The 14,201-nt window shown below is 38.0% G+C and overlaps 1 protein-coding gene across 2 annotated transcripts in view; it reads left to right on the top strand.

The window, feature by feature from the left end:
• Positions 1-7,282: 7,282 nt before the first annotated feature.
• Positions 7,283-14,201, top strand: part of gcn1 (GCN1 activator of EIF2AK4) — a 102,843-nt gene continuing 95,924 nt past the window's right edge. For both annotated transcript variants that reach the window (XR_006982528.2, XM_017468034.3), the window contains exons 1-5: positions 7,283-7,351; positions 11,166-11,268; positions 11,361-11,424; positions 11,588-11,719; positions 12,000-12,108. Coding sequence is in view for 1 of the 2 variants with exons in the window: in XM_017468034.3 (XP_017323523.1) it covers positions 7,334-7,351; positions 11,166-11,268; positions 11,361-11,424; positions 11,588-11,719; positions 12,000-12,108 (426 nt within the window). In the remaining variant the exon portion in view is untranslated. The remainder of the gene's footprint in view (positions 7,352-11,165; positions 11,269-11,360; positions 11,425-11,587; positions 11,720-11,999; positions 12,109-14,201) is intronic.

The following is a 14,201-nucleotide window of genomic DNA, read 5'->3' as shown; positions in this document are numbered from 1 at the left end:
TTTTTTGCTACTGAATCAGCTTGGGCATTGCATACAAAAACAGGATCATTTGTGTGAGTTATTATACTGTTATTAGTGTGAGCCCTACATTCACACAAAGAAATGGAAAATGGGAGTTTAATTGCATCCAATAAATTAGCAACCAATATAGAATGAGCAATTGGTTTTCATCCAAAGCATGCCTGTGTCATAAGCAACAGAGAAAGCATAAGCACTGTTATTGTAAACTGTGAGAAAATGGCCCTCTGCCAAGATGTCCTTGTGAGTGCAAACAATTCAGGTGCTTGTGCTGACAGATGTGAAGGGAGTCTAAAAGATTCAACTACACCAAAATCATCAACAATTGCATATGCAGTAGAAGGGGCCATCTGTTAACCGCAAGGTTGACCCATCACATAAAACACAAAATCAGCATTCTGATCAGGCTAATCAATTTGCATGTGGTTCAGATACAGTCATGTGAAAAAAAATAAGTACACCCCATGGAAATGGTTGGCTTTTTTACATAATTGGTCAAGCAAACATTTGATCGTCTTTGAAAAAGTGCTTATTAATAAAGTTGATATACTTGAACGAAAACACAGGGAAAATCAGCTTTTCACTAATTTAGACTACGGAAATATCAATAGATGTGATATATCTTCTATGGAAAAAGTAAGTACACCCTTGACCTCAGAAGCTAGTATTGCCCCCTTTAGCTGAAATAACTTCTTGTAGGTATTTTGCATAATTGCCCACCAGTCTCTGACATCAGCTTGCTGAAATTTTTTATTACTCTTCCATGCAATGTTCTTTCAGTTGCATTATGTTTGAAGGTTTTCTTGCATGTACACCCTTTTTCAAATCCCCCCACAACATTTCAATGGGATTCAAATCCGGGCTTTGACTAGGCCATTCCATAATCCTCTGTTTTTTTTTCTTTATGAGCCATTCCTTGGTGGATTTGCTAGTGTGTTTAGGATCATTATCCTACTGAAAGGTCCACTTTCAGCTAAACTTCAACTTTTGGCCAGATGGCCTCTCATTATCTTCAAGCACTCTTTGATATGATGCAGAATTCATAGTTGAATCAATGAATGCAAGCTGTCCAGTCCCTGAGGCAGCAAAGCAACCCCAAACCTTAACATTTCCAACACCATGCTTCAGTTAGTATGAGGTGCTTCTCCTTAAAAGCTGTCTTTGGTCTGCACCAAATATGTCTGCTGTTACTGTGGCCAAACAACTCTTTCTTTGATTCGTCTGTCCAGAGCACATTATTCCAAAAGGCCTGGTCTTTGCCTATATGCTCATTGGCAAACTGTAGTCTTACAAAGGCTTTTTCATGGCACGCTTCCCATGCAGGTCAAATTGGTGCAATCTCTTTCTGATTGTAGAGGCATGCACTTTGACACCAACAGTTGCAAGACAGATCCTGTAATTAAATTTTGGAGTTCTTGGAGACTTCTTTTTGCATCAGACGGTCTGCTCTTGGGCTGAATTTGCTGGGATAGCCAGTCCTAGACAAATTGGCAATCATTTGAAATCTGTAGATTATTTTCCTTACAGTGGAATGATGTTTTTCAAATAATTTGGATATCTTTTTAAATCCCCTGCCAGACTCATAACCATCCACAACATTTTTTCTAAAGGCCTTCCAGAACTCTTTAGATCTTGGCATCATAACACCACACACCTCAATAACAAAGGGAACACCAGAAAGTAGATATGAGAGGGGTATAAATAAGACAGGTTCCACCTGCACTCCCTAAGCAGCTTCTAATCACTGGCACCCAATCTTCACCTGAACACCTGATTCTAATTTCATGGTGTCACCATAAGAAGTTGAGACGGATGCAAGTGCGGAAGTTTTAAACATTTAATAACAAACAAACAAACAAACAAACCAACAAACCACAGAAGACTCTACAACTAAGATACAAAAACACTGTGGCAAGGACAAAACACCGCAGCAGAGACAAAGGTAAAGTTTAACGACATGAGATAAGGAAGCAGTGCAAACAGTGGCTATATATAAGCGTGCTCGTTAACCAGGAAGTGAATACAGGTGCAGGAGGGCATGTGACTGATGAGTATGGTACAGTGGCTGCTGGGAACTGGAGTCCAGAGTTCCTTCCCTGATACATGACACATGGATTTGAAGGTGTTATAAATGTAGGGGTATACTTATTTTTTCCATGTGACTGATCTGTTTTGGTTTTTTTTTTAATTTAAATTGTGAAAATTACTACAAAATGTCAATTTTATGTCATTTGATAGTGTGTATCACCTTTATTAATAGGCACTGTTTCAAAGAGGATCAAATGTTTGCTTGTCCAAATATGTAATAAAAAAAAAGAGTTTCCATGGGGCGTACTTTTTTTCACATGACTGTATAATATCCAAACTGGCATGGGGTATGCCTTCCAGCTCATTTGGTAATAAATTGTCTGGATTCAATGTGTTACAATGATAAATAGTAACACTGGCCAAAGTAAACAAAGTGTTTTGAAATGTTTACACACGAACATTTGACAAATGTCAAAATCTGGTGTACCTCATGTGGTACAAAAACATCCAGATTGTGCATAACTGGATAAGATGGCTTTGTCCATAGCTGCCAATGATCGCACACATGGAGCGTGGCCTCGAATCACAGGATCCACGGGTCTGTTTTTATCTCTGTGCTTCTGCGTCGATACCGCAGACATGAATCCATTATTTTCATTCACAAAAAGCTGAAATGTCTTATCATAAACTGGGTTACCTAGACATGACGTGGAGGAAATCCCTGGTTTTAATCTGTTAAAAGCAGTACTGGCTTCAACTGTCCATTGGACATGGTCATTCAATGTCAAATTATGGCCATGTGCAGGGTGCCATGAAGAGTTTTAAGGGGGTATGCAAGACAGAATTTTGGGCCCCCTTCTTGCACATGAATGTGTGTTTTCTTTTGTGGTTCGGACGAGAAGAACAGTATCACCTGCTGATAGAGTGGAAGGTTAACCTGGACGGCCTGAGATACACCGGACAACAGGTACGGGCTGGGGAACTGATGTGGGGGGCAGACGGAGAGTGAGAGACTGAGACAGAGAGCGAGAGAGGGAGAGAGAAACAGAGTAGTAATGAGAGCGACAGAAGGACAGAGAGAGAAAGAGAAAGAAACTGTGGTGGTGGGCAAACAGGGAGATCAAGACAAAGAGAGAGTCTAAGAGAGGGAGAGAGTGACAGAAGGACAGATAGGGAGATATGGAGAGAGACAGACAGATCCAGAGAGAGAGAGAGAGAGAGAGAGAGAGAGAGAGAGAGAGAAAGTAAGACAGATAGAGAGAGACAGGGTGAGATATGGACACAGAGAGAGAGAGAGAGAGAGAGAGAGAGAGAGAGAGACAAATATAAATAAAGAAATATCTTAATTATATTCTGTTTATTTATCTGCATATTCCCCCTCTCACTTTTTCTATTTTCATCTCTTTCTCTCTCTCTAACTATCTCTATCTATCTATCGATCTCTCTCTATCTGTCTATATAGCTTATACCTTACTCTCGCTAACCCCTAGTCCTGTCTCTCTGAGGTCGTCATTCCTGGTGGTGCTGTTGCTGACTTGAATACTGTGCTTATGTACTGTTTTGTCTCTGTAGATTGTTGCTTTTTTATTGCTAATCTGCTGTCCTGTTTCGCTGATAGTGTCCGCACTGAGGCCGTAACAATTAGCATCTCCAATCTTTCCCTGTCTGTCACTACAATCATCTCCAATATTATGTTTATTCTGATTTGTAAGGACCCAAATTGTAAGGGAAACTTTCATCCTTTTAACATCTTCATTCATACTTTTTTTATGTTTTACGTTTGGGCCCCTAACGTCCTGTACTAATATGGCTGGCATACTCTGCACCCCCTGTAATGTCACCCTGGCCATGTGCAATGTCTTGTAACAGCTGGGAAATTGTCGCAAAATTAATAATTCATTGTCTACAGTAACTAAGCATGCCAAGCCAACTCATAACCTGTCATGTTGTAGTGGGCTTTGGTGAATTGAGGATGCTAACAATCCTATCTGTATCAATTTGTCACCCTTCAGATGTTAGCACATGCCCCAAATATTTGACTTTAGGTTGGATCAACTGCAGTTTTGATTTAGAACATTTATGGCCATTTTCAGCTAAGACGGTTAACAGTGCTTTCGTGTCCAGCTCACATTGTTCCCTACTCTCAGAGCAAAGAAGCAGATCAGCTGTGTAGCTGGTGGCTGAAGTTTCTTTGTTACTCTTGAGAGAAGAAAGTTGGAGAATCCCTACCACTCCACTGGTAGCGTCTGCCATTAAAGGTAAAAGCACACCAGTAGTGGCTGTCTTTGTGAATTGGGATACTGAAAAATGCATTTGCCAAATCAATAACAGAGAAAAAATTAAATTTGGAGGCATATTTGACAAAATGTTAGAAGGATTTGGAACAATTGGAGCTGAAGGATGTACAGCAGAATTTACTCCCCTTAAGTCAGAATTTACTCCCCTTAAGATGGCAGCAAAGGTTAGACTATCTGTTTGTAAGAAGTGGGCTGTTCACTGGGCTATCTTCACAGGGGACAACTGCACCTCTTTCAGTCAAAGAAGTGACAATGTCATCCAATCCCTGCTCCACTTCCGAAGAAGTAGGATATTGGGCGGAGGGATGACTTTGTATGTACTTCTAATGGCTTAGCATTCTTCATACAGCCAAAGTCATATAAAAGAGACATTTCTGTTCTGAGGTCAAGGAAACTTAAACAGCACAAAATTGATAATCATAGTAAATGTTATAAAGAGAACTAGTTTGTCTCTGGCCAAAGAAACCATTCTGTTTCAAAAACTGGGTCTACATGCCTTGGGGAAAAGTATAGAATCAGAATAGATTTCATTGTACACTTTATCAGTGGTCACAATTCAACTTTCTTTCCACATACATGCACAGAAAGCATTGGATTTTGATCAAGTTTGCAAGAAACTTTTAGGAATTGACGACATCCTACCTCCTCCCCTGCCTGCATTCATACTGCATCTGCAGTTGTGTTCTCTTCGTCTTCTGCCACGCCAACTCATCTGTCTCCCCCAGCCTCCTTGCCACTGAAGTCCTTCAAAATATATGAGCTTATCACACTGAAAAGCTGAGTAAGACACGTTCAGCATGTTTGCCATGAGCCACCAACTCAATGTATTATTTGTTGATGCAAGATTGCCATTTTTGTGATCTCTTTATACTGTCCAGTAGCAACATACCCTCTGAACATATTATCCCAGCCTTCACCGGACTGCATACCAATGCGATTGTTCATCACAACACGCAAACATTCAACAAAGTTCTCAACTGTTTCTCCTTTTTCCTGTGTGTCATTATTCACTTTAGTCCAATCGCAGTGAGCTGGAAAAGCAACTTTCAACTGATCAATGAGCAAATTCCACAGCATGCTCCATTGCTGGCTTGTTCTTTCCATGTTTTTGATTGTCAAAGAGTTGAATTTACACAATTTGCATAAGATGGTATTCCACTCTGGACCTGTTGGCCAATACATATTGTCCAGCTGTCTAATATCCTGTACACACTGCACAATATTAATAGGTCTGTGATCTCATTTGCTGTACTGTTCATTTCAGACATTTCAAAAGGATGATAAACATCAACATTTCCATTTGGGCCAGGAAAAGCCACCATGGGCATCGGCAAAGGCTATGATTCATCCACTTTTCCGTTTGCCTTTCGAGGTCTAGTCATAATCCGATTCGATGAAACTGTCCAGAATGTTCATAATCCTGCAATTTCAGAGACTCGAGTTCCTTTAGCACCTCTTCTTTGAAAATTTTAACAATTTGTTGTTGAAGTTCATCTGTGCTTATAGCTGTGAATATGTCTGAGCCGCTGGTTGCACCCGGGTCTGAAAGATCAAGATCAGGTGGTGGTGGGGCCTGTGTTTGGTTGGCAGGCCTTGAGACAGCAGACCTGAAACCAGACGATGAGAGGTTGGGCCTTTTGAAGAACAGAAGGCAGAGGAGCTATGTTATCAGCAGCCACTGCATCTACCGCAGGAGCCATTGGAGGAGGCCGGTCCCACGCACTCTGATTCAACACAGCAGCGGCCTCAACATCCTGTAACAATTTCTTATATACATAAGTAACTTTTTATTTTCCCCCAATTATGACATTTTCAATCTTTTTTTCTGCTCCTATTTCCCACTGTCTAAACTCATACCAAATAATTTTCTTTCCCTACTTACTGTTTACCTTTGTTCCAACATGCTTCTACATTCCACCAACACTTTTACACTTAACTTGCCACCTTTAAGAAAAACACCACAGGTTATTTCATGCCAGATATGCAGATGTTGCAGATCTAATTTTCCCCATGACTTATGCATTTCATTAACTTGTCCCAGACATCATGGAGTGCTGTGAGAGCTGATAAGTGCATAAAACCAAAGTCTAATCACACTATACCAACTCTGCTTCAGACAGACATCGGGGATAAAAAATTTTAATAGTATATATATTAGAAAGATCTTAACCAAAGAAAAAAGTGTCTTTTCTAATGCTGCTGTGAAGTGGAAACATGATCATCCGTCTCTTTCTTTTCAATAACTGGTTAGATATCAATAAATATGTCATTCCAAACAAAGTCAAAGAAATTCAGTATAAAATAATAAATCGATATTATCTTTGCAGTGACTTTATTAGTAAGTCCTAGGAAGGGGTTTCCCCCCATTATGTTGTTTCTGTAAAGAGGAATCAGAAACAATATTACATTTATTTTTCAATTGTGTTTTAAAAATTATTTTGGTCTCAGGTTTTGCTAATTATTTTCACTTTATTATTCAAACTGATACAATGTTCTTGTTTATGGATTGTGATACTAGTTTGCTGGAGATTGACAATACAATTAAAATTTGTGACCTTTCTGAGAAATACCACGTTCGCAAAGCAAACAATATGTCAACTGTACCAAAGATTAGACTGTTTCCACTGACTTAATCTCTTCAAAGAAAAATAACAAAGCTGATAAGACATCTCTGGTGTTGAAGAAGATAATTGACATAGCAGTTATATGATTGACTTTTGTTGTAAGGTGAAAGAGGTATAATTTTCTGATGAATTTTTATTTTGGATGTATGTGTTTTGTATTTCTGTATTCCCCTGTTGAAACATCAATTTAACAAAACAAAACAAAACGCCAAAATACGACACTACATCATGACATCATATTCAAAGTACTGTTTTGGCCATACCAAATGTGCCCTATAGGGGTCAGCCTATAGACTCAGCAGGCAAAGAGAATGACGTAATGACACGGAAGTGAGGACATTTTTTTAATAGCTCGAGACCGGCAAGATGGCAGCGGACACGCAGGTTTGTGTGCGATTCGTGGCATGAATAGTGCTTTGCTGTTGAGTGTTTTCAATAATCTTTTTTTTAAATATAGCTCTCTTAAACAGACATATTTTAAAGTAGGACAGTGATCTGGTGGCTGTTTTATGACTGTTCTAACAAATTCGTATAGATACATTACGACAAAGTTAAGTTACTAGTGCAGACCCAACCAATGGCTAAGCTAATTTAGCCTAATTGCTATCACTTTTCCAGCCATATCACTGGCAGGCTCACAAAGACATTTAGAGGGAACACATCGAGAACACACAGAATTAGCGGTCATGGCTATTTAAAATGCAGATTTCAATTCGCTTAAATTCATTTTCATATAAAGTGCACGTTGTAGTTACCGTTGAGGCAAAAATGTTACATACTTTGCTAAAAATATTCAATCAAAATTTTCACAATGCTACACGTTTCATGTTACCATACATTTCTAAAGGCAAGTAAGTTAGGTCATCGACTTTGCTCACATAACAGGTAAATTTAAGGGAGTTGGAGACAGATTTATTCCAGCTTTAATTCACTACATCAGAATTCCAGTGGATCATCACTGGAACTGTTACACCAGGTTGACGGTCTCTTTAAAAAGACTGGAAGATTCCAGAAATTGATGAGATTACTTTCTGAGGCTTCTGATTGGCTAGTTATCATAACAGAGTTAATTGGGGGTTAAAGGGCCTATCTTTCGAGCCAGTGCCTTTGCCCCTGATACCATGGGAAAATCCAACCAACTCAACCAAGACCTTACAAAAAAAATTGTGAACCTCCACAAGTCTGGCTCCTCTTTAGGAGTGATTTCCAAACAATTGAAGGAAAAACAAGCATCTGTACAAACAATTTTATGCAAATATAAAAATCCTGAGACCAAATAGACACTATGTTGTCTAGGGAAGAGGCACAAAATAAATCCCAGGGATGACGGAACTTAGGTCTGAAAGGAGCAATTGAAACCCAAGACAGCAACAAAGGAACTGTTGATGGAATTGGAGGCAGCAGATACTGAAGTACATCCACTATTAAGAGGGTCCTACATCACTATGGCCTGAAAGGTCGTTGCACAATGAAAAAGCTCCTACTCCAAGACCAGCATAAAACAGTTAGACAAGTTTACAGGTTATAACCAGTCATTTGGTGGCGTGTTCTCGGTTTAGATGAAACTAAAAATAAATTGTTTGAAAAACACTCTAACATCCTGATGCCAACCCTATGATTCACAGTTGAAATGGCGTTCTTCTGATTAAAATCCTCACTCTTTTTCCTACATAAATGTTGATCATTATGATCACCGCTATGTATGGAGGCAAAAGAGTGAAGAATGGTTTCTTCACTAGTTGTCTTGTTATACAGCATAGTGTTGAATACTTGGATCACTAAGGGTTATTTTCTAACCCTAAAGTGTACAATATAGTAGAGCTGCAACAACTAATCGATAAAACCGATAATAATCGATTATGAAAATCGTTGTCATCCAATGTCATTATCGATTAGTTGGTCTGCGCGCGGCACATTTATGCATTATGTTACTTCTGTTCCGAAAACACGATTCGCAGAGTAAATACTAAAGTTGTGTCCCAAATGACGTACTATACACTTACAATATGCACTACCGTCTAGTGCAGTGTTTCGCAACTGGTGGTCCGCAGACCCATAGTGGTCAGTGGTGTAATTGCAGGGGGTCCGTAGGAAAGTTTTTAAAATGTTTAAATAATAGGGCTGCAATTAACGATTACTTTCATAATCGATTAGTTGGCCAATTATTTTTTCGGTTAATCAGATGGGGCGAGGCAAACCTTCAGTACCATTTTTTTTAGTTTATTTAAAATTAAATCCTCAAACTGGGTGTTACCAATATAAACTTCAGACTTAAACTTTACACAACTGTTTGTCTAATTATATAAGACTGAAAAGAACCCAATACACACACACCAGAATATATATTATTAATTTAGGACTGTAGTTTAATTCAGTGCCATAAAAAAAATGCTTAAATCCTTGTGTGTGTGTGTGTGTATGTATGTGTGTGTGTGTGTGTGTGTGTATATATATATATATATATATACACACACACACAAATATGTAATATAAGAGTATATATGCATTACTTTTTATGGATACACAAAAAGCACTGAATTAAACTACAGTCCTAAATTAATAATAAATACGCTTTCATTGCACCTTGTGGTTCCTGTTACTCATTGCCTTTAGACATATTATTTTACTTGTGTTTAATTTTGATCATAATGATTTAATTAGACATTACAGATCTTACTCATGCTCCCACACTGTATCAGCGCACGTAAGGAGCAATGCAGCCTCGTTACTAATAGATCACTTCTGTTATAATAAAAAACACTGTTACACTGATACAGCATATAAGGTCAATGAACTTAAATTAAACTAAACCTTTTAAGCAACTCGTGACAGCATCACTGTCGTGCTGGTGTTACACAAACTCCGCTTTTTAAAATGTATAAATCTTCTCCGTGGTGTTTAATATAAAATGCTTCACTCCCTTAGAGGACTTGGAGGTCGCACATTTTCTTCCTCAGTCATTTGACTATTTCGCCTCTGATGGTCATTGAGAGAAAAGAAAGTCATGTATGGTGACTCTGGGTATTAGTCTAAAGCTAGCGCCGTCGCAGTACGTGCTGTGATGTCATGTAGGAAGCAGCATATACTTCCGGTTAGAAAAAAACCCCTCCATTTTAGATGATATTACTTTTCTAAAATCCACACACTAGACGGTAATGCAGAGTGCATAGTGTAATTGTACAGTATTTCATTTGGGACACAACTTAAGTATTTACTCTCCGTGTGTTTTCTGAACAGAAGTAACGTAATGAGTAAATCTCCCCCGTGCCGCGTGCAGACCAACTAATCAATAATGAGATTCGTTGACAACAATTTCATAATCAATTATTATCGATTTTATTGATTAGTTGTTGCAGCTCTATTAAATAATATTATTTATATATTTTTTGTTAAATGTATCGAAACATATTCAAATGAGATGTTTTAAAAGTAATCAGTTTGGTTATTCGCAAATATCACGTTAGCTGAGCTGATGATCGTTCACTGATATCATTTCATTTGTAAATAAATTTAATTTGCAAAAACTTACGAAAAACCTAGACAAGTTCAAGTGTTGCATTGATGAATAAAATAAACAAAAGATAATTCAGAAAGTCAAATTAAATGTCACACAAACAATAAAATGTAAAAAAAAATAAAAAAATCTTGAATTCTTTTGATTAAATTTTAAAGTTTATATTATTAATGTTAAATATTAATAAAATAAAGCACCATATATAGAAATGACTGTTTAATATATAGACTATAGTTGTTGTGGAGTGAAGAGGTCCTTGTGGATTGTTCGAAATATGCTAGGGGTCCAAAGCTCCCAAAAGGTTGAGAACCATTGGTCTAGTGTATGAATTTTAGAAAGGTAATATCGTCTCAAATGGCACACATTAGTTTGTTACTAACTTGAAAGTTTGCCCCCCAACCGATTAATCGAAAAAATAATCGGCCAACTAATCAATTATATATATATATATATATATATATATATATATATATATATATATATATATATATATATATATATAAAATCGTTACTTGCAGCCCTACAATATAGTAACCTTCATTCTATAAGACTGTTGTTTACAAGAAACAGCAATGGTCATATGATGACCAAAAATCCCCCTCTCTAGTCCTTTTTTGTGTTTTTATTTATTTATGTATTTTTAACTACATTATGGCCTGTTTGTTTTTCTTTCTGTCATTGCAGGTTTCAGATACTCTGAAGAAGTTTGCTGTGAAAGTGACTACATCGAGTGTTAAGGAGCGGAAAGAAATTTTAGGAGAACTGAAGGAATGCATAAATGGAAAGAGTGAGTTGTGAATTAAAAGTGCATGTCTTGCAGCAGTATTATTTACGCTCCCATGTCTCGAATAAGAGTTCTGTGTTCCCATGTTCCTTCAGATCTGCCTGAACCAGCTATCAAAGGTCTATGCAAGCTCTTTTGTCTTACCCTTCATCGATACAGGTGAGGGAAATAAAATGTCCTTTTCATGAAAGCAAACACTTTTCAAAAAAAGTGTTCCCCCTGTCATTGGGATATCATGAGTTTGAAGTTCAATCTCGATGATGAAGCATGACCATGTTGAATATCTTATCAAAGCTGAATGCAATTGTTGGTTTTGCCTCAGGGATGCAGCCTCTCGCCGTGCTGTGCTCTCTGTTATTGACTTACTGGCCCAATCACAGCCTGATGCCATTGCTACCCACCTGCCTTCTGGTCTGCTCACCTGTGGAGTTGTCAGTAAGGGTATAATGCCAGGGTACGATTATAAAATTCCCCTGCATGCTTTGTTATAACTCTTTTATATTGGGAATATCACCATATCAAGCATCCACCCTGTAATAATTTAACCCTAATGTGTTTGTTGATCTCTTTGTCTGTGCAAGCTGTGTACAATTTATATTGCACACATTTGGTTGTAATTGTTGTCAACAGTTGCTGCATCTGATTTTCACTTCCACTGGTATCAAACTCAGTCATGTCATGTTTGATGAGTCTGACTTTTTTATTGATGGGCTAATTCTCGTCTGTTGATACAGGAAGAGCACAGCATCGGCTTCTTGTTGTGCCCTGCCATGGACTTGCTTAATAGTGCGTGTAGTCTTCCCCACGCTAGAGAACAGAGTGGATCCTCAATGGAAAAAACTGGTAAATTTATTTTGTTGTTCTTTTGAAAATGGCATACAGTTCTAAAAGAAATTATATTCAAGATTCACTATTTTTTCAATTCAATTCAATTTTATTTGTATAGCGCTTTTTACAATAGACATTGTCTCAAAGCAGCTTTACAGAAATATCAACATGGTATACAGATATTAAAGGTGTGAATTTATCCCAACTGAGCAAGCCACTGAGTGGTGACGGTGGCAAGGAAAAACTCCCTAAGATGTTTTAAGAGGAAGAAACCTTGAGAGGAACCCGACTCAGAAGGGAACCCATCCTCATCTGGGTAACAACTGATAATGTGAAAAAGTTCATTATGGATTTATATGAAGTCTGTATGGCCTTAGGAGCCACCGTAGTCCCAGCAGTCTGGAATTAGAGAAGATTTGAGCTCCATCCAGAGGCAGAAAGGATCTGGATCTCTAGTATCTCCATAAATTCGTGTGGGGCTCGGCGAAAGGAGAGAGGGAGAAAAAAGATTATTATGACTGCGAAGTAGTAGAACAGAATCTAGTCAGGGTAGGCTTGACTAAATAAATACGTTTTAAGCCTAGACTTAAACACTGAGACTGTGTCTGAGTCCTGAACACTAATAGGAAGACTGTTCCATAACTGTGGGGCTCTATAAGCGAAAGCTCTCCCCTCTGCTGTAGCCTTTACTATTCGAGGTACCGTCAAATAGCCTGCATCTTTTGATCTAAGTAGGCGTGGCGGATCATATAAAACCAAAAGGTTGCTTAGATATTGTGGCGCAAGACCGTTTAGTGCTTTATAGGTTAATAAAAGTATTTTATAGTTAATGCGAGATTTTACTGGGAGCCAATGCAGTATTGATAATATCGGTGTGATATGGTCGTATCTTCTAGTTCTAGTTAGGACTCTAGTGGCTGCATTCTGGACTAACTGGAGCTTATTTATATTCCTACTGGAACATCCAGACAGTAAGGCATTACAGTAATCTAATCTAGAGGTGACGAATGCATGAACTAGTATTTCTGCATCATGTAGTGACAATATGTTTCTTATTTTAGAAATATTTCTGAGATGAAAGAAAGCTATCCTAGTAATATTATCTACATGAGCATCAAATGATAGGCTGGAGTCAATAATCACTCCAAGGTCTTTAACTGCTGTACATGATGAAACAGAAAGACCATCCAGAGTAACCATGTGATCAGAAAGATTACTTCTAGCTACACATGGGCCTAATAAAAGTATTTCTATTTTATCAGAATTAAGTAGAAGGAAATTAGTTAACATCCAATGTCTAATGTCCTTTACACAATCCTCAACTTTACTAAGCTTCTGTCTGTCCTCTGGCTTCGCTGAAACATATGACTGTGTATCATCAGCATAACAGTGGAAGCTAATTCCATGTTTACGAATAATTTGACCTAGGGGTAGCATATATAAAGTAAAGAGCAGTGGGCCTAAAACAGAACCCTGTGGAACTCCAAAAGTAACTTCAGTACGCATGGAGAAATCACCATTTACATCTACGAACTGATAACGATCGGTCAGATAAGACCTGAGCCAGGAGAGGACTGTTCCCTTAATACCAACAACATTTTCTAATCTATCAAGGAGAATAGTGTGATCTATAGTATCAAAAGCTGCACTAAGGTCGAGTAACACAAGCAGCGAGACACAACCCTGATCGTAGGTCAGTAGAAGGTCATTTACTACTTTAACTAACGCTGTCTCTGTGCTATGATGAGGTCTAAATCCTGACTGATACATTTCATGAATGTTATTCCTATCTAAGTACGAGCATAACTGCTTTGCTACAACCTTTTCTAAAATCTTAGAGATGAAGGGGAGATTTGATATTGGTCTATAGCTGGACAATTGAGACGGGTCAAGATCAGGTTTTTTAATCAAGGGTTTAATAACTGCTAATTTAAGTGATTTAGGTACATAGCCAGTGCTTAGGGAAGAATTGATTATATTTAAAAGTGGTTCAATTACTCCTGGACAGATCTGTTTAAACAAACATGTAGGTACGGGATCTAGTATGCAAGTTGATGAATTGGCTGAAGAGATTAATGTAGCTAGTTCGGTCTCTCTAAGCGGAGCAA

The sequence above is a fragment of the Ictalurus punctatus genome, chromosome 5 (assembly GCF_001660625.3).
Source record: "Ictalurus punctatus breed USDA103 chromosome 5, Coco_2.0, whole genome shotgun sequence".
Taxonomy (NCBI): Eukaryota; Metazoa; Chordata; class Actinopteri; order Siluriformes; family Ictaluridae; genus Ictalurus; species Ictalurus punctatus.
This window is presented reverse-complemented; position numbering and strand designations above follow the sequence as displayed.